Source organism: Pygocentrus nattereri, chromosome 27 (genome assembly GCF_015220715.1).
Source record: "Pygocentrus nattereri isolate fPygNat1 chromosome 27, fPygNat1.pri, whole genome shotgun sequence".
In the NCBI taxonomy this organism is placed as follows: domain Eukaryota; kingdom Metazoa; phylum Chordata; class Actinopteri; order Characiformes; family Serrasalmidae; genus Pygocentrus; species Pygocentrus nattereri.
The window spans coordinates 18,351,674-18,377,502 of record NC_051237.1 but is presented as its reverse complement, the minus strand read 5'-3'; the positions used below and the strand labels follow the sequence as shown (position 1 = coordinate 18,377,502).

The window sequence follows — 25,829 nt, the reverse complement described above, 5'->3', positions numbered from 1 at the left end:
GTTCAAATGAATGTTTTAAACTGGTGTATAAGAGGTTTGCACAGGACTGTGTCTGCTAACTTGATCATCTTACACTAATGAGGTCACAATATAGTCCAATTACATGCAATACAGAGTACAGAGCAGTAAAAGTTCTGTGCTGCATAGATGTGGATGGTGCTTGCACTGTGCAGAACTGCTGATCTTCATGTTGTACTTTCTATATGCGTGGACTTAATCCTTCGTTTGTATATTTGTATACGGGAGTTATTTCTATCCAAAAGTGCATCGCTGCATGGCCAGGTTTACTGTTACATCAGTTACTTCTAAGCTTTAATTCCAGTAGGACCAGTGATGCCAGGTCAGTCCACTCAGTACTGGTAGATTTGCTCATATTCAACACCTTCACCTGCAAAGTCTTTTCAAGAATATGAGTGGTGAGGCTGATAAACACTCAAATGAGCTATGGTCTATGAATGGAATGTACATGCTTTTTAATGCTTTGCGGATCTCTCCAAGTACATTGCTGTGCCCTTGCTGCCTCAAGAAATATTCATTTATGATAATCTATGTACCTTAGAGTATCACGCTGAGCTGAAATGATAGGTCATAGTCGAGGTCATGATTTATTTTGTAAAGGATGTCTGCTGTTTAACAGGAGGGTCTGAACACTGGAGCTCTTTGATTGAATAGCTAATAACAATGAAAGATATACACTCACCGGCCACTTTATTAGGTTCAATTGCTTGTTAACACAAATAGCTAATCAGCCGATCACACGGCCACAACTCAATGCATTCAGGCATGTAGAGGTGGTCAAGACAACTTGCTGAAATGCAGACCGAGCATCAGAACAGGGAAGAAAGGGGATTTAAGGGGCTTTGAACGTGGCGTGGTTGTTGGTGCCAGACGGGCTGGTCTGAGTATTTCAGAAACTGCTGATCTACTGGGATTTTCACACACAACCATCTCTAGGGTTTACAGAGAACGGTCCGAAAAAGAGGAAACATCCAGTGAGCGGCAGTTGTGTGGATGAAAATGCCTTGTTGATGTGAGAGGTCAGAGGAGAATGGGCAGACTGGTTCCAGATGATAGAAAGGCAGCAGGAACTCAAATAACCTAGGTGTACCTAATAAAGTGGCCAGTGAGTGTATGTTCTTTGCACATTACAGATAACCTGTCTTGACACAGTTTACCCGAATGACCAAATGATTCATGCGTGAGGAGTCCTCTCTAAATGCATTAGTGTGGACAGTACTGAGAAAACCATTCTAAAAAGCAAATACAACTCACTGTCCAAGGCCACTGCTGTGCCAGAGCAGCAGCTGAAGTGTGATTGTTTTTTGTGCACATTTTTATTGCTTTTATATGCTGGAACAGGACTCTTGTAGTAAGCCTCTTACATTAGAAATTGTACTCGTGCTCTGACGGCTTTCAGGACTCAATCATGCATGCAGCACTGTCTTCTTCACTCCAGTAAACACTTCCCTGGTGAAATGTGTGTGTGTGTTACATGAGGAGCGACTTAATCCAGTTCACCTTGCATCCCCATAATTGGTAAAACCCAGAGAGCAATTTTACAGAGCGGAGAAAATCATCAAGTGATGTGTTTTGACCTCCTGATATTGGTTTCTGTGTTGGGGGTTTCCTCACTGGGCAAATATATTTTACAACATGCATGAATTATGAAATATACATGAAAAACATGATGATGTTTTATATATATATATATATATATATATATATATATATATATATATATATATATATTCACATTCAATGATTTTTCTTATTAAAACTGGCAAATTCTTTGAAATATAATTGCATTTTGTAGTCATATGGCAACAGCATGTGGCAATGGAACAGTCTGTAACTATGAGAATACAATGAGAATAGGTAATATACCGCCCACTGCCCCTGGACACAGGCACATTCACCATTCTGGCAAGAAAATGCATAAATGTTTTAAGAATGTGTCCATATCAGTGTTACATGCTGTTTCCATCTGGCAACAATGATATCTAAACATTTTCTGTGATGTTGTGGCAGCTGCCACTTGTGTTCCCAGAAGGGGCTCTAGGGGTGTGGTATGCAGAGCGTTTGTTGTGTTGGGCTGTGTGGTAGTTACTGTGGGGTTGTGTCAACCATAAAGTGAAATTGTATGGCTAGAAGTTGACTATGCCTGCCATCCCTGGCTGTGTTATGTGCCTATTCTGCCGGGGTTAATAAAGAACACTTCTAGCAGCAGAACTCATGGCCTCTCCTGTGTATTCATTTTCACCAAGACAGTAATGTCTAAAGTGGGTTATCTTATGAAATCTACATTGCAGCCCTGAGATGCACTGGTGGGCTGTCCATGGTGTATCCTGTTTTCTGCCCAATAATCACTGGAATAGGTGCCAGCTCCCGCCACCCAAGAGGATAAGTGACTCAGAAAATGTGTGTGTGTGTGTGTGCCTTATTGCATCTTCCACAGATTGTTTAATTTACTTTCCTGAAATTGTTCTGTATAAAACAGAACTATACATACTTTAAGAGGGCTTCATTGACCTGAAAAAAAAGGATTTTACACATAAACTCCTTTTCTCAAAGAACAAAAAACATTTGCATTAGAGCATATTGGATTTAAGCAAAAAATTAATAAAGAAAATTCTTGTTTCCATAAGGCAACACCATATAGTAAAGTGTTAAACATACACTATATTGCCATATTCACTCACCCATCCAAATCACTGAATTCAGGTGTTCCAGTCACTTCCATGGCCACAGGTGTATAAAGCCAAGCCCCTAGGCCTGCAGACTGCTTCTACAGACATTAGTGAAAGAATGGGTCGCTCTCAGGAGCTCAGTGAATTCCAGCGTGGTGCCGTGATCGGACGCCACCTGTGCAACAAGTCCAGTCGGGAAATTTCCTCACTACTAAGTATTCCACAGTCCACTGTCAGTGGGATTATAACAAAGTGGAAGCGATTGGGAACGACAGCAACTCAGCCACGAAGTGGTCAGCCACGTAAAATGACAGAGCAGGTCAGCAGATGCTGAGGGGCATAGTGCGCAGAGGTCACCGACTTTCTGCAGAGTCAATCACTACAGACCTCCAAACTTCATGTGGCCTTCAGATCAGCTCAAGAACAGCGTAAAGAGCTTCATGGAATGGGTTTCCATGGCCGAGCAGCTGCATCCAAGCCTTACATCACCAAGCACAATGCAAAGCGTGGAATGCAGTGGTGTAAAGCGCCGCCACTGGACTCTAGAGCAGTGGAGACGTGTTCTCTGGAGTGATGAATCACGCTTCTCCATCTGGCAATCTGATGGACGAGTCTGGGTTTGGTGGTTGCCAGGAGACGGTACTTGTCTGACTGCATTGTGCCAAGTGTAAAGTTTGTGGAGAGGCAATTATGATGTGGGGCTCTTTTTCATGTGTTGGGCTCGGCCCTCTTGATGATTAATGCTCCCAACTTTGTGGGAACAGTTTGGGGACGTCCTCTTCCTGTTCCAACATGACTGCACACCAGTGCACAAAGCAAGGTCTATAAAGACGGATGAGCCAGTTTGGTGTGGAAGAACTTGACTGGCCTGCACAGAGTCCTGACCTCAACCTCATAGAACACCTTTGGGATAAATCAGAGCGGAGACTGTGAGCCAGGCCTTCTCGTCCAACATCAGTGTTTGACCTCACAAATGCTCTTCTGGAAGAATGGTCAAAAATTCCCATAAACACTCCTAACCCTTGTGGAAAGCCTTCCCAGAAGAGTTGAAGCTTCCTATTAATCTTCCTATTAATGTTCGGGAATCAGACACAGCCTCAGTCTTTAAGTCTAGGCTAAAAGCTTATTTGTACAGTCAAGCATTTGGTAATTAGTCTTCCCTGTCAGGTCTAGACCTGCTGGAGTCTCTACTGCTCTGTTTTACTGTAATCTGTGGTCAGCCACTCTTTACAGAACTGACTCTGTGTTTTTTTCTTTCCTTTCTTTGCCGAGCTGATCAGCTGCCCATCCTGTGCGTCTGCCCATCCTGTGCGCTCTTCTGCCTTGATTGGTGCCACTGCTCATCAGCCTTCTGGACCGGCCTGACCACCACTGAACTTCTTGCTTTACAGCGCTGTGCAGTCCTCACCCTCAGATCTTCTCTTTTCCCACTTTACTATAAAACTTCATACTAATAATGTTTGCTATCTGGTGTCGACCAGAGGAGGGTGGGTTCCCCTTCTGAGTCTTGGTTCCTCTCAAGGTTTCTTCCTCTTTTAGGGAGTTTTTCCTTGCCACCGTCAACGCTGGCGACGCTCATGGGGGCTCGAACCCGGATTTTCTTTCTTCTTTTCTCTTCTCTCTGTAATACTGATTGTTTTGTAAAGCTGCTTTGTGACAACACCTGTTGTAAAAAGCACTATATAAATAAATTTTGCTTGCTTGCTTGCTTGAAGCTGTTGTAGCTGCAAAGGGTGGGCTGACATCATATTAAACCCTATGGATTAAGAATGGGATCTCACTCAAGTTCATATGCGTGTGAAGCCAGACGAGTGAATACTTTTGGAAATATATTGCAGTTGAACCAAGACCAAGAGAACATTATGCAGAGGTTTGTTCCAAAGTATATTTCTTTGGCACTTGTTTTACATTTAATAATTCTACCAACAGGTAGAACATCTCACGTTTTAAAAGCTAAAAGAAAAAAGACACATCGTTTGGACGGACACCCATGAGTATATTAGCAAGGAACCAACATTATTAGGTCTGATTATGACTAATAAATGAGCCAAAACAGAGTTTAAATTTAAAATACCTTTTAATATGCTAAACACTTTACTGCACCTCAGGAAGAAATACACAGTTCACAACATCACACAGTGTGAGTGTACACTATTTCAGGTGATATTTGTTACAGGATTAGATTAGATTAGTTCTTTTTTCACGTCTGTTGTCAGATCCGCGATTTTTTGCTGACATCGCCCAGAAGGAAAACCCTTCAGTTGAGCTAAAATCTTACTTAAGACAAAAAGTTTTTCTCAAAAACATCCCAAATACTGGCTCCATTAGTATGTTTGTTGTGTTCCACTTTACATATGTTGAAATTATTGTATGCATAACATTAATCTATTCCAAAATAGAACACGTGCACATCGGCACAGGTCAAATTATGTCCCAACTGATTATTAGCAATACTGTACGAATCATTTTCATACTCTGTTACCTTTTATGACTTTGCATTGTTTTGTATAAACAGTATATATTCAGTATATGTTGGAATGCAAAAATTTCCCAGTAAAATTCCATGTTTTGTCAATTGTTGAAAATATGTTAATGCATCTTTTATAGGGAACAAGCTAGCATTTTTCTGCCAATTTTGCTGCAGAATGTTTTTTTGTTTTTCTTTTTTTTACTAAAACCTTTGCGTATGACTGCGTTTGTTCACTGTTTGCATTCTCTATTGTCCCTTTATGTAAGCACTACCTAAAGACGATGTTAGCAGGTTTTGAGATGTTGTGTATATTTCTAATTCAGTCTCAGAAATTCTAGTCCCCTGATTTAAAAAAAAAACCCACTGGGATGAAGAGAATCCACAAGTGAGCATGAAGGGCTCTGAAGACTATTCTGCTGGAGAAATGCACTCACATCCGCTAGTGTGTAATCTCCCCAAACATCATAGGAGAAAGCCTCAGAGCTGCTATACTGACAAAAGTAAAGAGCATAAAGGACAGTATTTAGGGGTGCCAATTATTCTGCCACTCGGCTTTGTTCTCAATTCTAATGGCTAGTTGTTCGTTATGGATATTTAGGTTTCCTCAAGAGCCACTTAAAGGTTCAATCCGGCATAAAGCAGGACAGTTTTATGGGAAAACCATTGGTTGTACCTACTTATATCTATAATAAATGCAATCTCTTTCTCTCACTCTCTCTCTCTCTCTTTCTCTCTCTCTCTCTCTCTCTCTCTCTCTCTCTCTCTCTCTCTCTCTCTCTTTCTCTCACTCTCTCTCTCTCTCTCTTTCTCTCACTCTCTCTCTCTCTCTCTCTCTCTCTCTCTCTCACTCTCTCTCTCTCTCTCTCTCTCTTTCTCTCACTCTCTCTCTCTCTCTCTCTCTCTCTCTATCACTCTCTTTCTCTCTCTCTCTCTCTCTCTTTCTCTCACTCTCTCTCTCTCTCTCTCTCTTTCTCTCACTCTCTATCACTCTCTCACTCTCCCTCTCTCTCTTTCTCTCTCTCTCTCTCTCTCTCTCTCTCTCTCTCTCTCTCTCTCTTTCACTCTCTCTCTCTCTCTCTCTCTCTGAGGATTTCCTCAGGCATTGCCCTGGTGATCTGAGTGTTTAATTATACATGACTTCAGAGTTAATTGAAAGGCTGTGTGAGTGTGTGAGTGTGTACACATGTGTGGAGTTCAAAGGCTTCCCTGCTTCACCAAGACTTGATTGTGTTCACTGGATGAATTTGGTCAGACCATCATTCACTATGAATTTGGTCAGCATCTTTGGATCTTATAAAAACAATTCACAGATGCTTACTGTCCATAAATGCTGATGGCAAAATGGCAAAACTGATGAGAGCTGTTTTTGCAAATATTCTTCATAGTAGCATTTTGTAAATAATAAAGCTATAAGTAGAGCAGTGTGTGTGTGTGTGTGTGTGTGTGTGTGTGTGAGAGAGAGAGAGAGAGAGAGAGAGAGAGAGAGAGAGAGAGAGAGAGAGAGAGAGAGCAGACCTGCAGAGTAAGCAATACTAAGCAAGGGCGCTCAGTGTAAGCAACCATACAAAATAATGCAACATAATCTCTTTGTACCGCAAACTGCACATTCAAATGAAACAGTATGTCAAGGAGACACAGAGAAAACCTTTGCTTATTCTTTATTGTCAACATGCAATGTACAGATCAGATCTCTGCAGTGAGCAGACACACACACACACACACACACACACACACACACACACACACACACACACACACACACACACACACACACACACACTCAGTCACACAGTCATTTGTATACATACATACATACATACATACATACATACATATAAACGATAGAGAGAAGAACAGCGAAGAAAAGAGTAAAGAACAGTAAAGAGAGAAGAGTGAAGAGGAAAGAACAGTAAAAAGGAGAAGAAAGAGTGAAGAGTAAAGAACAGTAAAAAGAGAAGAAAGAGTGAAGAATAAAGAACAGTAAAAAGAGAAGAAAGAGTGAAGAGTAAAGAACAGTAAAAAGAGAAGAAAGAGTGAAGGGTAAAGAACAGTAAAAACAGAAGAGTGAAGAGTAAAGAAGAGTAAAAAGAGAAGAAAGAGTGAAGAGTAAAGAACAGTAAAAAGGAGAAGAAAGAGTGAAGAGTAAAGAACAGTAAAAAGAGAAGAAAGAGTGAAGAGTAAAGAACAGTAAAAAGAGAAGAAAGAGTGAAGGGTAAAGAACAGTAAAAAGAGAAGAAAGAGTGAAGGGTAAAGAACAGTAAAAAGAGAAGAAAGAGTGAAGAGCAAAGAACAGTAAAAAGAGAAGAAAGAGTGAAGGGTAAAGAACAGTAAAAACAGAAGAGTGAAGAGTAAAGAAGAGTAAAAAGAGAAGAAAGAGTGAAGAGTAAAGAACAGTAAAAAGGAGAAGAAAGAGTGAAGAGTAAAGAACAGTAAAAAGGAGAAGAAAGAGTGAAGAGTAAAGAACAGTAAAAACAGAAGAGTGAAGAGTAAAGAACAGTAAAAAGGAGAAGAAAGAGTGAAGGGTAAAGAACAGTAAAAACAGAAGAGTGAAGAGTAAAGAACAGTAAAAAGGAGAAGAAAGAGTGAAGGGTAAAGAACAGTAAAGAGAGAAGAGTGAAGAGGAAAGAACAGTAAAAAGAGAAGAAAGAGTGAAGAGAACTGTGAATAGAGAAGAGGCCAATAGAGGACAGAAGAAGAAGACAGAAGAGAAGAGCATCTAATGCTGTAACGCAGTAACAGCTACTCACTCCAAATATCTGAAGGAACTTGCAGATTAAGAAGTTTTTAAGAAATTTAGCAAAAAAGTTCAACAAACCTGTAGAAAAGAACAGAAAGGTCTAGAACGTCTATGCACAGAGTTCTGTCCATTCACCATGCTTTCATGTAAATATTCATTGGATAGCTTATATTTAGCTCTACATACTGTACACATAGTCAGTTTAATATTATATATCAGGCCTTAAAGATCACACATGCAGAAATTAAAACTAATCCAGTAAATGAACAAATAATCAAACGGTAGCACTTTAAACAGGGAACAACAATGGTGCTGACGGTCTGCTCATAGGAAAGCACTGTTCACCATCAAGTAATGGAGTATCATGCTCCTCTGGACTACATAGCCCTTCAACAACTGACTCTCTAAAGAAAACTTCATCTACACTAAGACTTGTTCTGCCTTGTTCACTGTGAATGAAAGCTTTTATTGTTGCTCCATAGTTACTGTACAGCAAGACGGATGTGGTCCATTTTAGCATAAATAAATAAATAAACAAATTACTCAGTGAACGAATGAAAGGAAAAAAAAGCCAGAGCATACTTATCCAACACTTTCCAACATACTGCACCATCCTAATATTGACTTTACACTGAACTTACAAGCCAAACTGACAAATCAGCCAGTGCTCAGAAATGTATAGTCTGATTAAATTCAATGAAATTTCAGATTCCATGTGAGCTGTTTACAGGTACCATGCCTATGATAAAAATACCCAACTTTATACATTAAACGCAGGGGTGGAAATGGCCAGATTTTACAGGGGGAACCCAATATCTAGCTCTGTGAATGTTCACTTGGTTTAGATGATGTATGAAATTAAACTAACAGCATGAAAAAACAAGGCAGAGACCACAAAGGGTTGGCAAAATGTCTATTGCTTGTCAAAAACAACAAAAAAACAACAGCAACAACAAAAAAATCTCACTATTTCAACCATAATACTAAATATCTAGCCTGTAAAAAATGTACAGTGTCCAGTTACTTTCACCTTAGATGACTTGATATCATAGACTAGTAAAGAATGGCTGACGTAGCAGTCTAGTCAGGTCAATATCAGCCACTACGTGTCATTGCTCTACTCGAGTGGAGCAATTCTAATTTGAACTCAAATTACTTTTCATCCGATTGTGGAGTTTCTTGGCTAGTTTTATGTTACATATGCAATGCATGTGTTACCATGGAAACTGCAACAGAGAATTGACTAAAACAACTATACATAGTTTCCCAGTGAATTAGCTGGAGTGCAGATCCGTTCCAGCTTTTACCGTTTGACTTTTAACGGGGTTAGCATGTGTTCTGGCCCATTTCCACCCATGGCTACATGTAATCCAAACTAATCTCTGTGCATGTGTGAAGTGACCATTTGATGCCAGCTGTTACCATAAACCAAGAAGCGTATAAGTCAGTTGGCAGGTTCAGCATGTTTCCAAACTTTTGTTTCTTGTTTAATTTTATTTTTAAATATGCAAGTTTTAACAAATCCTATGCAGCCTACACTTTTTTGACACATGTTCACCCGATTAAATTTTCTCCAAAGATCAGCAGAACCCACAACTCTCATTTGATCAAACACTTGCTAGATCTGTTATGAACCTTTTGCACATTCAATCAATCATTTACTTATTTATTTGTTGATTTTTACACAATTTTCTCCCTAATTCCAAACATTTGGCACATGGTTCATCCAAGACACATGACGCAGCAATAGCTTTTTTAAACTGGTACTAATGCAATGTCATAGAACAGCTCAGCACATTTGTAGAAGAACATCAACTGCCAATTCTATTACTTCAGCGAACAGATGGCTGACAGCCACAGACAACCATCCTATGGCCCCTGACAAGAAGGCTGCCTCAGATCTTTGATATGCTATATGGACAAATCGGGACACCTACACATTATACTTAAAGGAGCTTTAATGACATCCCATAGGCATTAATATGAAGTTGGTCCCCCGTTGCAGCTATAACAGCTTCCGCTCTTCTGGGAAGGTTTTCTGCAAGATTTTGGAGTTTGTCTCCTTTTGCCCTTTCATCCTGAAGAGTGTTTGTGAGGTCCAACACTGATGTTGAGAGAGTGCCTGGCTCACAATCTCTGTTTTAGTTAATCACAAGGGTGCTCAATGGGGGTAAGGTCAGGGCTCTATGTGTGTCAGTCAATTTCTTCCACACCAAATTCATCCAATGATGTCTTTACAGAGCTGCTTCGTGCACTAGGGCACAGTCAGGCTGGAACAGAAAAGGGCCTTCCCCAAACTGTTCACACAAATTTAGAAGCATAACATCAACGTCTTGGTCTGCTGAAGCATTAAGATTTCCCTTCAATGGAACTAAGGGGCCTAGACCAACCCCTGAAAAACAACCTCATAGCATTATCCCTCCTCCACCAAACTTTACAGTTGGCACAGGACAGTCAGGCAGGTTACATTCTCCTGGCATTCACCAAAACAGACCCGTCTGTCAGACTCCAAGATAGAAAAGCTTGATTCGTAGAATATGTTTTAGTCGAGTGGTGGTGTGCTTTATACCATCTATCCAATGCTTGGCATCACGCTCGGTGATGTAAGGCTTGCTTGCAGCTTCTCAGCCATGGAAACCCATGCCATGAAGCTCCCAGCACACAGCTTTCGTGCTGATATTAATGTCAGAGGAGGTTTAGAGTCAGCAGAGCATTGGCGACTTTTATGCACTATGCTCCTCAACACTCAGCGACCCTGGTCTTAACTTTACGTGGTCTGACACTTCAAGGCTGAGTTGCCATGATTCCTAAATGCTTCCCTTTCAGTAATACCACTGATTAAGTGTGTGTCCCATTACTTTTGACCATATAGTGTACCTCAAATATGCTTTGAGAGCATCGAATGCTGTTAAGACAACCCTGCATTTTTTTTAAGGTGGTGGATAACAGAAGTGCAGCAAGGAGCCCAGCAAGTTTCATTGTTCTGTGGTATTTTATTTGTTTTATGGCAGATTTTGAAGCCTCAGGCTAACAAACTTGTTGGTTAAGAATTATTTGGACTATGGATGGATTTTTGCACTTGCATATCCTAGTTTAGGTGTTTCTATGAAGGTTTTTATTGTGATTGCTATATTAGTCAGATAATTAGAGTATTATAAGGCTGCTTGTAAACACACCCCACCTGTGAATGGGGGGAGAACATTCTAGAGTTTCTCAAGTATCACATACAGGTACAGCACACCAACTCAACATCTGGGTTTGCTGGTGTTTGTTGGAGAATGCTGGGGCAGTGTGCTCTGGTCTAAAGAAAAAAAAAAACAATAACATATAATACATAAACAACTTCAATTCCAAAAACTTATTTTAGAATGACAAGTTCTAAAATACTCAGAAACATTCTATACAATGATTTTGAAAATCACCAGCAGGTGTTACTCGTCTGCAAGCCTGCAGTTGGTTGTGCTTTTGGTTCAAGGACTGAAAGCTCTGGAAGACTCAAAGTCTGACAGACATTTGGGCTTTATGCCTTTATTGTTGTAGTAATCCACCACCTGATTGGGCACCTCAGCCAGAACACTCTTCGCCAACGCTGCAGGAGATGCCTGAGGTTGAGAGAGGGAGAGAGAGAACAAGAGTGAGAGAGAAAGAGGGAGAGAGGATGCAGGGTCAAGAGAAATACTTTGATCATTTAAATATAAATTTCAAATTTACTGTCTAAATGTTCTACATGCTTGTTCTTGTTATTTCATTGATGGTTTGACAATATTCTCTATTATTGTATAAGCATATCTGGATATGGCAACACCAATAAAGCTTAATGAATTGAACTGAACTAAACTGAGAGTCATAGAGAATGAGAGACAGGCAGAAAATGAAAGAGAGAGAGAGAGAGAGAGAGAGAGAGAGAGAGAGAGAGAGAGAGAGAGAGAGAGAGAGAGAGAGAGAGAGAATGAAAGAGCGACAAAGATGGAAAGAAGTCAGAAACAAAGTTGCAAACAAAAAGGGAGAGATAGAAAGAGACAGAGAAAAGAAGAGAAACAGTAAGACAGATGGAAAGAAAAAGACAGAGAGAGACAGACTGATGGAGAGAGGTAGAGAGACAGAGAAAAACAGGCAGACAGATAGAGAAACGGACAGAAAGATAAAGAGACTGAGAGGGACACACAGAGAAATACACACCCACATAGGGAGAGGAAAAAGAGTGAGACAGAGAAAAGGATAGTGGAACACGGAATGAGAAAAAGAGAGTGAGACAGCGAGAAAGAGAAAGATTGTCAGGGCAGAAGGAGAAATGAAATCTAACACTCCACATTGTTCTGGAGGTGAAGTGGTATAGGTGTCACTCTCATTTCTCTTCGTCCACAGAACAGCTAGAGCGAGACATGAGACGCAGCAGGACGGCACTAAAAATAAACACACACATGATGGGCAGTGTGTGTGCTTGCCTCACACTTACGCTTACACACACACACACACACACGCCCACACACACACACACACACACGCTTCAGAACTCAGCAGTGTGATATTTATACATTGTGTGATTCTGCAGAAGTTGACCTGAAGTAGCCGGTTTCATTTCACAGTGGCACTCCGCTACATAATAAAATGCCACAATCCCACCGCTCCTGATTTTCAGTGACCCTGGAGTCTAATAGACCCTCTCAAAGTCAGGGATAAATTCAAAACTTGGAACAGAACAAAACAAAAAGCACAAGAGCACAGATAAAGATGACTGTAGCAAATTACAGTGTGCAGTTTATTTAGCGAACAGCGGCTGCTGACCGCTTCAGAGGAACAGTGGGTTTATACGGCCTGTCTGAGTGTGTTTGTGTTCAGAAACTGCCACTATTTGGTTGTTCTGGTTCTAATGACATGCCAAATTCAATTACACACACCACAGCTTCCTCTGATATACAGCAGCACTACTGATGGGAGAGAGAAGCGGGCTCATCCAAGCTTTCCAGTAGACGCTACTTCCTGTGTATGATGGCTCATGTAATTAATTACTACAAGAGCGTATCAGCACAGAGGCACAAAATCCATGAGCAGAATCAGCAATAAACAGCACTCATTCAATCATTGTTCATACACTTAGAGCTGTTCTTGGGCACTTACACCAAACATACAGACATGAATGCTAGGTATATTGCAAAGCTTGCTTCAGGGTATCTACACTCTGTCCAAAAGCCCACACACCTCCTCTACTTAGAGAAATTATTAGTGTTCAAGGCATTCAATAGTGCACATACAGTTTATATAATATTCATAGAAGAGCATGGGGCGCGCTGAAGCAGCCACACATGAGTCTAAGGTCTTCATGCTCAATGCCAAGTGTCAGCTAGAGCTGACAGCATGGAACAGTGGAACTGTGTTGGGATGAGAGTGGCGTTTGTGATCCGGAACTAATTATCCAACATCAGTACCTGACCTCACTAATGCTCTGGTGGTTGAATGCAATCAAATCCTTACAACAAAGCTCCAGTATCTAGTCTAAAGCCCTCCTAGAATAGTAAAGGCTGCTAATGCAACAAAGGAGGACAAACTCACTATTAATACCCATGATTTCAAAGTCAAAGCTCTTTCATGTGCACAAAAAGTGACAAAATGTCTTACCAGCATGTTCTGCACTACAGACTTCAGCCATAGAGTACACAGGTATTTTGCTCTTTAGTGAGTGATTCGACAGAGGATAGGCACTGTGCTCTTCAGCACTCAGCATTCCCACCCTCTGAGTTTGCATGGTCTACCGCTTCATGGCTAAGCTATTGTTGCTTCTAGATGCTTCCATTTCAAAATAACAGCACTTACAACTGACTGGGGCAGATCTAGCAGGACAGAAATTTCACAAACTGGCTAGTGGCCAAGGTGGCATGTTTAAGACAGCGCCATGTTTAAAGGCACAGAGCTGTTCAGTACGACCCTTTCTGCTGCCAGTATTTGCCTATTGAGACTGCAAGGCTATATGCTTAATTTTATCTACCTGTTAGCAAAGGGTGTGGCTGAAACACCTAAAGTCAATAATTAGTGGGGGTGTTCCAATACTTTTGTCCATATAGTGAGTGAGGCAGTGCTGCAGAATGCTGAAGCATGTAAAAATGGTCTGTCCTCTGTTGCATCACTCATTACAGTTTCAAACTGTCTCTGGAAGCAACATCAGCACAAGAAGTGTGCATGGCCAGCTTCATGAAATGGGTTTCCATGGACGAGCAGTCGCACACAAGCTTAAGATCACTGTGCGCAATGTCAAGCAGTGGCTGGATTGGTGTAAAGCACAAGGCTTTAGGACTCATAGCAATGAAGCTCCATATCACTGCACACAGTTTTGGAACGGCATATCCAAGAAGGTCGTGTGATGGTCAAGTGTCCACATGCTTTTGGCCATATAGTGTATTTGGAGTATATGTGCAAATTTACCTTAACAGGTTTTTCACAGTGACCTCAGTGATGAAACCGAGAGAAAAAGACGGTCTTGAGCTCAGATACTGCTAGAAACAGAGAGTCACTGTAGAAACCCAGAGAAAAAGACGGTCCTGAGCTCAGATACTGCTAGAAACAGAGAGTCACTGTAGAAACCCAGAGAAAAAGACGGTCCTGAGCTCAGATACTGCTAGAAACAGAGAGTCACTGTAGAAACCCAGAGAAAAAGACGGTCCTGAGCTCAGATACTGCTAGAAACAGAGAGTCACTGTAGAAACCCAGAGAAAAAGACGGTCCTGAGCTCAGATACTGCTAGAAACAGAGAGTCACTGTAGAAACCGAGAGAAAAAGACGGTCCTGAGCTCAGATACTGCTAGAAACAGAGAGTCACTGTAGAAACCCAGAGAAAAAGACGGTCCTGAGCTCAGATACTGCTAGAAACAGAGAGTCACTGTAGAAACCGAGAGAAAAAGACGGTCCTGAGCTCAGATACTGCTAGAAACAGAGAGTGACTGTAGAAACCGAGAGAAAAAGACGGTCCTGAGCTCAGATACTGCTAGAAACAGAGAGTCACTGTAGAAACCGAGAGAAAAAGACGGTCCTGAGCTCAGATACTGCTAGAAACAGAGAGTCACTGTAGAAACCCAGAGAAAAAGACGGTCCTGAGCTCAGATACTGCTAGAAACAGAGAGTCACTGTAGAAACCGAGAGAAAAAGACGGTCCTGAGCTCAGATACTGCTAGAAACAGAGAGTGACTGTAGAAACCGAGAGAAAAAGACGGTCCTGAGCTCAGATACTGCTAGAAACAGAGAGTCACTGTAGAAACCGAGAGAAAAAGACGGTCCTGAGCTCAGATACTGCTAGAAACAGAGAGTCACTGTAGAAACCGAGAGAAAAAGACAGTCCTGAGCTCAGATACAGCTAGAAACAGAGAGTCACTGTAGAAACCCAGAGAAAAAGACGGTCCTGAGCTCAGATACTGCTAGAAACAGAGAGTCACTGTAGAAACCCAGAGAAAAAGACGGTCCTGAGCTCAGATACTGCTAGAAACAGAGAGTCACTGTAGAAACCCAGAGAAAAAGACGGTCCTGAGCTCAGATACTGCTAGAAACAGAGAGTCACTGTAGAAACCCAGAGAAAAAGACGGTCCTGAGCTCAGATACTGCTAGAAACAGAGAGTCACTGTAGAAACTGAGAGAAAAAGACGGTCCTGAGCTCAGATACTGCTAGAAACAGAGAGTCACTGTAGAAACCCAGAGAAAAAGACGGTCCTGAGCTCAGATACTGCTGGAAACAGAGAGTCACTGTAGAAACCCAGAGAAAAAGACGGTCCTGAGCTCAGATACTGCTAGAAACAGAGAGTTACTGTAGAAACCCAGAGAAAAAGACGGTCCTGAGCTCAGATACTGCTAGAAACAGAGAGTCACTGTAGAAACTGAGAGAAAAAGACGGTCCTTAGCTCAGATACTGGTAGAAACAGAGAGTCACTGTAGAAACCCAGAGAAAAAGACGGTCCTGAGCTCAGATACCGCTAGAAACAGAGAGTCACTGTAGAAACCGAGAGAAAAAGACGGTCCTGAGCTCAGATACTGCTAGAAACAGAGAGTCACTGTAAAAACCGAGAGAAAAAGACGGTCCTGAGCTCAGATACTGTTAGAAACAGAGAGTCACTGTAGAAACCCAGAGAAAGGAACAGAGTTGAACATAGAACTCTGTGCTGTACAATACAATAAAGTAAACTACAAAACACAGTGCAATACAATAAAATATAAAGAATATAAAGAACCCTGTTGTACATAGAACAATGAACACTCAAATAAACCTGCATGCAAGAAGCATGAAATGGTTCTTTAGAATGATCAAGAATGTGCTATAGATCTATGTAGAGGACAAGAACCCCTTTGAGTGCTATAAAGAACCCCTTTTCAAAACACTTCTTTATAGCACCATCTACAGCATATTCTTTATCAATCTAAAGAACCATTTCATACTGCAAAGAACCTTCAATCATGCAAATGGTTCTTTGGGTGGGCATGGTTCTATTTAGAATCATTTTCTTTATTAAAGAAAATGAAGAACCATCTTTTTAAGACTGCACCAAAAAGGATTCTGCCATTGTTACAAGTTTGACATCATCATAATAGAAGAACCCTTCTTGGTGCTATATAGAACCCTTTTCAAAGTGATTCTATATAGAACCGGATACAACACATTCTCCATCAATCTGAAGAATGATTTCACGATGCAAAGAACCCTTTAACCATGCAAAGAGTCCTTGGAGTGTTCATACTTCTATATAGAACCATTTTCTTTACTAAAGAACCCTTGAAGAGCAATGTTTTTAAGAGCATAGAGTGTTTTGTGCTGTCAGTCCGTTCCTTTGTTTCCTTTTTCATCTCTTGTGCAATATTATAAGTTATTGTTTTTATGGTATATCGTCACATTTCTGAGGTGTATTCATGGGTGTCGTCAGAACTTCTAGAACACAGAGCTGTAGTACTTGATTCCAGTCTCGGTCTCCAGTCTCTTCCTCAAAATTTTTCTGGATTGGACAGCATTTGAGACTGGGCCCATTATTTTTGGATGATTTGATTTTTTGGTTATGTTTTGCTTTGCATATAAAAAAGACATCCTTTACATTCTGCCATGTTTGTATCAATCTGCTGACAACAAGAAATATGTAAAATAGCCAGGGATGTGGACTCGAGCCTGTCAATACACAATGTAAACTGAATGCTAATGTAATTCATTACATAACGTTTTGTTAGCCGACCTTTTTTCCACCTGTACTGGGGAAATGGTTGTCAGTTTGTTTGTGGTTAAAAACGAGCTAAAATCACACAGCGTATGCTAGGGCAGAATGTTTATACCACCACCCCATCAGCAACACTTCTCTGTGACCCGCGGATCCCTCCTTCACTGCCAGCTCCAGTCATTCATTCATTGCAGTGTACATTAGGTTTACGTCACACAGTATCAGGTGGTACAGGACGCTGGTATTGGTGAATAGGAGCACAGATAAATGAGTGGTGTGAACGAAGCAGTTAAGTGATTCTACATTTGGAGAGGTTCTGGGTGTTGAGAGGGAAATGGAATCAAATCATCCAACGTTTCTCAATACACAATAAAGCTAACTTGATTTTTTTCTGTGAGAACAGAGTATTGCTAACTTAAAATTATGCATCTATGATGCCCCTTTCTGTCTTTGGGTGGCTGTGGCTTAACTGGGCATTTTACTCACACTCTCCTCTGAATAACACTTTTATACAACTTCACCAAACAATTGGAGAAGACCAATAAATTTGGATTGGAAGCAGTCAAAAGCAAACAAGGCTCTTTTAGACCCAGTCTCGACTCGATCTCGACTAGTCATAGTCTTGGATGTGTCTTGTACTCGGCAAAGGTGGTCTTGACCAAAACCTGCCTAGAAGTCTAACCTTTAACAACTGTATACATCATAAAAATCAATTTACATCTATTATAGAGAGAAATGACAACAACTAGTGTACAGTAACTGTACAGACTGCATAGTAATAAGTAGCTGACAGAATTTCAGTCTATTATATTTTTACCAACTGATTGATTTTTCCTCCCATTGCTTTGTAAATAATTTATTTTTTGCAAAAATTGAATTGAAAACAATCATGGCACAGTGTTGTGTTTACATGCAGCTCTACTGTTTTGCTGGTGTGTTCGGTCTCTTCCAACTTCACAAACCAAAAATGCATGCACGATCACACACTGAACGACACAATATCCAGGTGACTTATTTTGAAGTCTCCTTCAAGCTATGTTGTGCACTGTGCGTGAACTTCCCAGCAGTAAAAATCTTGCGTGACAGTTGCTGCTACAGCATTGGAATGGATGCTTAGCACAAACAAACGCTTCCCTAATGAAGATGAAGAGGCAGGCATGTTGTACATGAGCGCTTTCACACACTTTAATTGAAGAACATGTGGGGACACTAAAGCCTGGAAGCTTTGATGTTCTCAGCTCTCCGGTACAGGACTTGGCTGTGTGTGAGGAGACAGCTGAGAAAGAAATGCACTGACTTGGAGAGAGAATGGAGAGATGAAAAGAAAAAAGGACACCCTTAGAAGCATGCTCTCTATCTCTCTCTCTCTCTCTCTCTCTCTCTCTCTCTCTCTCTTCTGCTTTCTCTCTCTGTCTCACCTCTCCTTTCCTCTAAAGAAACTTAGATAGAGTAATTCTCCTGTGGACACTTCCAACCTCAGCCTATTCTATGAATCTTTTGTCTTTACTCCCCATAAGGGAATGCATAAGGGAATGGACGTCTCAATTGAACATTTGAGGCTTTTCCTCTTCTGCACTGCTTTTAGTTTCCGTTTGCATCAGCAGCAGCAGCAGCAGCATGGGTACCCCCTTGGGCCACATATTTCTGCACAATTACCAAACCCAAATCTGCTTGTGTTATAAAGTTAGCCAGGGTCGGCGTTCTAAACTCTGCCCTGCAGGTACTGGTGCATATTCACTGGGGAATTTGAAAGGATGATCAGCATCAGTGTGCAGCAGGGCTTATCAAAGCAGCTAGCCTAATAGTCAACTGTTTTATTTGTTTTAACATAAAGTTTCTCTATCAGGCTCAGGCTGCCCACTGGAAGCACCAGAAGGCTTCATGGTGGCCTGGCCTGTAAGCTGCCCCAAGTCCAGATCATCAAGTTATCAGCCCATGGGCACAAATGTTTGTTGGGCCCCTTCCTGGCTTCTTGTTTTTGAGTGGTCAGTGATTTTTCTTACAATATCATGACCGGCTACACAAGGGCTATGCTGCATCCCAACTGCAGTATGCTAACTGTGGTGGAGCACATTATTACTGTAAGTGCATATTTTTTCCAATCAAGACAAGACAATTAAACATTAAAACAACAACTAAAATGTACATAATAAAAACAGAAGAAAGCAACAAACTTAAAAACTCAAACCGTCAAGCAACCTAAGCCAAAGCATAGTGTGGAAAGGGGGGTGTGGAAAATGTTTTTTTTTCCCTTTTTACATCACTTCTGAAAGATTTATTCACTGAAGTAGACAGTTTGCAGATCACTACTGACACGGCTGTCATTTTATATGTGGTTTTAGAAATGAGCAACCTCTAATCTGTTTAAGTATTAGGTCTCGCTTTAACAGATCCCCCAGACTGATCTTCTGAATATCTGGCGTTTCGCAAAGTAACACCAGTTCAACTGCTAAAAATTCTGAAAGCTTGACTTAGGTAATGGTGGAAAGTTGCTAAGCAGTAACTGGAGAAGAAAAGGAAGTGGTGCCACATACTTGGTTACGGGTTTCCCTCCTCACCTGCAGAGGTCACTCTCACCTGAGCATTAATCAGCGGACTGCACACGAGGCCTGTTTTATCTTTCTCTTTAATTGGCCTTTAATTTGTTATGGTCTTTGCGAAGCCTCGTTTAAACCTACTTTTGTATTTCTAAGCCTTGTGATTTATTTCCATTGTGCTATTTGTGTTTTGACCTTCTGCCTGTCTGCCTGTTCTGCTTGTTCTCGTATTTGGATTTTATCTCTGTTTGGTTTCCTTCAACTGATTGTTTTTCCCTTCTTGAACTGGACTGGCTATTCTACTACGGATTTGTTTTTCCCTCCTGTAAATAAAGTTTGACTCCTGCCTGGATCTTACTCAAAGTCTGATAATTATTACATTGTACAACTTTCAGGAAAACGTGGAGAGTACCAGGATTTTGATCAGCCATAACACAATGAAAAATGTAAAATTAGTGCATTTTTGTGCACTGTGCACTGTGCCACTAGTAAAGTAGCATACCTGGGGGGCACTGGCAGCGATATTGTTATTTATATGAATATGCAAATTCATTTCTTTTTTACTTTATTGTGTATTCAAATTCATTTAGAACTAAAATTCGCACTAAAAATAGCAAAAAATGCCACGTTTGTTCCCTGCAGAAGACGCACCTTATTTTTATATAGAAAATCAACACAAATAATTTACTAGGGCGCAATCTTTCGAGAGACAGCAATATTAGTTGGCAGACTAGCTGACTCAATAAGCACTGCTACACACTCTTGCGCCAGTTAGAGACTTCTACAATAACAAATATGTGACATCACTGGTATGGAGGATTTTGTGGAAAAGTCTAAAAATGACAAATCTATGTTCTCTTTTTCAGCCATCCTGCTACCCCTAAGTTAGGAACCACTGAAGTAGTCAATGGTGCAACTACTATGACCACCATGATGCCAGTAGTGCATAACTAATTGTTAGTGTACTTCATTTATAGGTGTCAGTGGGCATCGGCTTAGACAGCTGAAGACCAGAAAAATGTATTATGATCTGATGAATCTTAATTTCTGGTATATGTACACAGATAGAAGGGACAGAGTTTGGCAGCAACTGCATGAACCCATTCAATCTCATTTATATGAACAGTCCAGGCTGGTGGAGGTGGTGTAATGGTGTGAGGAATGTTCTCTTGGCACACTTTGGGCCTATTAATACCAATCTATCATCGAATACCACAGCCTATTTGAGTCTTATTGCTGATCATGTGCATCCTTTCATGGCCAAAATGTACCCATCTTCTAATGGCTACTTCCAACGATGTCTTGCATTATATCAATCACTTGCACCATGTTACAAAGCAAAGGTCATCTCAAACTGGATTTATAAAAATGACACTGAGCTTAACGTCCTTCAGTGACCTCCAAGTCACTGGATCTGAATCCAATAGAGTACCTTAGATTGGGAGATTCGCAGGCTGAAAGTGCACCTAAAAAATCTGCAGGAATTGCAGAGTGGAATCATGTCAGCTCTTGTGGAATTGGTGCTGTTTTGAGAGTGAAGGGAGGCCCTACATAGTAATAATACAGTGTTCCTTATAAAGTGTTCAGTGAGTGTATGTGTTGTGCCCCCTGACTGACACAATGGGGCAGATATACATAAGTAAGTATGTGCAGTGCTTGAAATTTACTAAGGCTGTAGCTAATCATGCAAATTGTGCATTGCACCACCAATGACAGGTTTGACAGGTGCAGTGAAGTAGTGGAGCCATCCACAAGCTCAGAACCAAAGACACCATTCAAGTTCAGTAATGAAGAGATTAATATTTTATTATCAGTGGTGTTAATAAATGAAAGTTATTCCCACCAAAACACCCCCTAAGAGCATAATTTTACCCAAATAGAATATATATAGAAACAGTAATCTGCATTGCGAGTGCATATTTTGGCTGCATCAAGGTCCATTTTGCACTGTGCATTCGCATACACCTATATCTGGCCCTGAAACACCAAAACTTTTTTTGGTGGAAAACAGCTCTTCAGCACATCTTCGAAGCTTGTGTCTCTGTCCCATATCGTCCAAAACTTATTTACCTTGCTTTTTTGAAATAAAAGTGTTTGATGCAGTATCTAAATACTGTTAAAGTTTCAAATCTACTCCCCCGTCCGAACATCTCATATAAATGCAAACTAGACTATATAAACAGCTATTTTTGACTTCATTATTTCTGTGATAGCACAAAAAACTAAAAATTTTGATAAAGCTGTCCATTCAGCCTACAGCAGTTTAGCCCTGCCCACTTTTGCTGAAGTTATAAGGAGTGTTTCATCCAGCCAGTGAACACATATGTCATTTACATATCATGTAACATATCAGTCTTAAAGGCACTGTAAAAAAACAAAAAACGACTTTTTCTTGTAGTGGCCAAAAACTCACATGTTTGAAGTTACGGAAGGGCACAAACTGGACAATATCTCGGAGGACGGGTTCTCCTTTGGGTGAGCGCAGAATTCCATCGTCTCCATCCAACATCTGCATGTCACTGAAGTCAGCGTTGCCCACGCCCACGATGATGACAGACATTGGCAGGTGAGAGGCGTGGACGATGGCCTCCCGTGTGTCCGCCATGTCTGTGATCACTCCATCCGTCAAGATCAACAGAATGAAGTACTCCTAACAGAGAGAGATGGAGAGAGAGGGGGCCAGAAAACATGCAGAAGTTCAGTGGTTTGCATTCTACTTTTTAGTCCCCAGATCCAGTCACTGGGCACTATGTGTGCCTCCCGTTAACCCAGTTACAGTGGCCCAATTTTACCCTCTGATCCTCTCTTCTGTCTCTCTGTTAATGCCTCCTTTTCCCCTCTCTCCTTTCCCTAAGTCAATTTCACCCACTCACCAAATCTGCTTAAACAGTTTAATCTGCTCTGTTAATCCATCATGATCCACCTTTCTATCCATGGTTACAACTGATCAGTAGAACACCACAGAAGATGTATAGTTAATAGCAAATACAATTTCCCAAAACATGCAGGTGTATTACAGGTATTGGAATGCCTGAATTTAGAATTTGCTACAGTGACAGTGAATAACAGTTAACTGTTATAATTCTCAATGAAGTGGGAGAAGACATACATAACGCGTATACAGAGATCTGAGACCAATTTTTCTCACAGAACCTCTTCAGTCTTGCAGCTTCTCAATAGTTTTTAAGATAAGGAAGTGAACAGTAACTGTAAAAACCTGATTATTTCATCAGTGAGCCATTGTTGTGTGAATTTAGAGGTGGATCTTGCAGTGGCCCACTGTAAGAGGGGGATCTGAAATTGAAGCTGACCCTGCTGCACTTTAAAATGACAAGCTCCCTTTTATTCCAAACCTGGAATACTGGGAGAACCAAAACAATAAAACTGTCCCTAGTCACAACTGTCACTTTGACCAAGGTATCTATGCATACATACCATAGCCTCCTTAGTGTGCATCTCCTCAGAGGCAGAGTTAGCTACCTTCTGAATGATTGGGGCAATGTTAGTGGGGCCGTAGAGCTGGATCTTAGGGAGACAGTTCTGATAGGCTTCTACAACCCCCTGAATACCTGGCAAAGACAAATAAAATGGGACAAATTAATATCATCACGCACATACACTGTACGTGTGAATACATTATGTTCTATATCTTCTATAAATTTATTTTCAAGAAGGACAACTGTGATTGATTAGGGGCTCATTATATAAGAATTCATATGTGACTGAATGCTATCCAGCTCATACTGGGCCAAAGAACAACATGCATATATTCCTATAGAGAAATATAAACATAGTGTTATTATTGTTATTAGTATCTTAAAACAGAACTAAATACTGTTTAGATTGTAAAGTCTATACAATCCAAGATAGATCTGCTTTGATTATTAGCACTTGGAGCAAATTCCAAATAAAATAAAAAAGGTTCACTATAAAAATACCAAAATTTATTGCAAGTACAAATAATGAGAGTTAAATCAAACTACTCATTTTCTCTCCATCTGACATAAATGTATTACTCATGTTGCCCGTTTTTGCTTAAATGTTTTTCTTTTTGCTGATTTTGCTGATATATTTTTTGTTTCTGGAATCGCTCAGTTGCTTCCGACTTTTGGCTTTTTTTTTTAATTGGGGTGGGTCTTCGAAGAGGGCGTTCACATGTACTCTCTATTGGTCAACTGATTTGGAATGACAGGTCTCCAAATAGATGAATGCTATAGAAAGTTGATAGCTGATTTCTGTCAACATCCTGAAGGGGTAGTGCTCGCTGGATTTCCTGGAAGATAACATGGCAAAGTTGAAACACCATGTTTCACTTGTATTTTAAAATTTGCAGAAAAACATTGCACTTTTCTGTAACTCTCATTCCGCTCGTTTTAATGAAACATTAAACTCTCCTTTTAAAACACATATTTACAGTACTATACCTTAAATCCAGTTGAAGTTGAGCTTACTCAAGAAAACAAAAAACAAACTAAAAGAAAAGAAAACAAAACAAAACAGGGAATGTGCTTCCTTATGAGCCAAAATTTCCTCCCTCAATTTTTTCATTGCCAATTCCCACCCACAGCTTACAACTCCCCCATCGCATGGTGCACCCAGCCTGAGGTGGTGAAGGTTCTCCGCTCAGATGTCTCACCACACATGGCTGAGGCATTGCTGGGATCCAGATTCAGGATCTCTTGGTATTCAGGCACTCAGATAGTTGCATCACTCAAGTCCAAGAGAGTCCAAAAAGAATGAAAAGCGGAATGAATTCAGAGCAGTGTGACTTGAGGATGAGATCACTAGTTCAGATTTTAGTTACTCCTCAGGACTTTGTGGACAGGAATCCCTCCCTCAGGTCTGAGGGCACTGATAGGGAGAGTCACAGCCATGTAAGCTGGCAATCGCATTTTTCTGTTTTTCTGAGCTCAACTTAATTTCTGTTTTGTAGGCCTTTAGACCTAACACCTTGCATTAACACACGTTTTGTGTCCAGATCATATCTGGATACACTTTGGCCGAATTCAGAAACAAATGTTCCGATTGTTGTTACTTGGTGTGTTTAACATCCAAGCCTGTTTCCTTATTAAATCTTTTACAAATAGTGTGAAATGAAAAGAACAGTGTTTATATGATTGTATATGATGTATATGATGATTATATGATGAGAAACTCACTCATCATGCGGTAATTTTGTTGCCGGTTTAGGACTTCGAACACATGTAGAATTGTTAGCCTATATGTCCCCCTTATAAATGAATCTGAACAGAGCTTGAGGCACATTTATTCTATGAAGGGACATAAACTCAGCACACTTTGTGCACAACAGTGAGACTTCCACATCTATGTGAATCTGTGATAAGTTCTCTTCTCACATAAAGATTAGTGCGGCGTCCTAACATCTTACTTTTTTGTTGTGAATGCGTGAGGAAGCTAAAAATATAACACCAGATGCTGGAGGACACAAACACACAAAGACACTCACCAGCACACTCTGGGTTGTCCTCATCAAAGTTCACAGCAAAATCATGAGAGACCTGAAGAGCAGAGAGCTTAATTAACTCTTCCATTACTTTGATAGGGATAAGCAATCAAATGCATTAGGGATAGTGCTTTTATTGTACTGCTGGCATATTTGAAATGAAGAAGACTCAAGAACCAATATGAATGAAGATCCTAGAGTGTGAACCATGAACACACTTGATATGCAAAACCATTCTGATCAGAGTTGTGAAGTCAACTGTAGTCTTCGTTTGGCATGCTGTTAGTGAGACCTTTCTGCATAATGTACTGGACGGACTCAGCCATTTTTAAGGTTTATTTAAATTCAGGGCGAATCAATGAATGAGACTGGATTATGCATAAAACATGCTGAACCCCCCCCCCCAGCCCTGAGTTCTTTAAGCAAGTCAAATACAGTTTCTGCGTCGCATCCAATCGTATTTGGCTACGTTAATATATGGTCTCTGGCCGGCGCATTTCAACCAATCAGATGCGCTGAGATTGCAGGACCCGGATTAGTGAAATGAGATGGTGATTACAGTGGAATGGCCTCAGAAGGTCATGAATAATTCAGAAATCTCCTGTCAGGTAGCTGTGATATTCCGAGCGCTTGGGTTTCCATGGCAATTTACTGTGCTAGTTTAAGATCTTGCTGAAATCTCTTATCTCTGTCAAGTTACAAAATCCAGCCAGCAATCAGAGCAAGGCTAGTGACCTCTGAGAGTTTTGAGATATGTC

General features: G+C 40.7%; 1 protein-coding gene across 1 annotated transcript in view; it reads right to left on the bottom strand.

The window, feature by feature from the left end:
* Positions 1–7,750: 7,750 nt before the first annotated feature.
* Positions 7,751–25,829, bottom strand: part of cpne4b (copine IVb) — a 79,858-nt gene continuing 61,779 nt past the window's right edge. Inside the window, exons 13-16 of the mRNA XM_017693597.2 lie at positions 25,075–25,126; positions 23,043–23,176; positions 22,021–22,257; positions 7,751–11,496 (exon numbers count right to left, since the gene is read on the bottom strand). Of these exons, the coding sequence (XP_017549086.1) occupies positions 11,365–11,496; positions 22,021–22,257; positions 23,043–23,176; positions 25,075–25,126 (555 nt within the window). The 3' untranslated portion in view covers positions 7,751–11,364. The remainder of the gene's footprint in view (positions 11,497–22,020; positions 22,258–23,042; positions 23,177–25,074; positions 25,127–25,829) is intronic.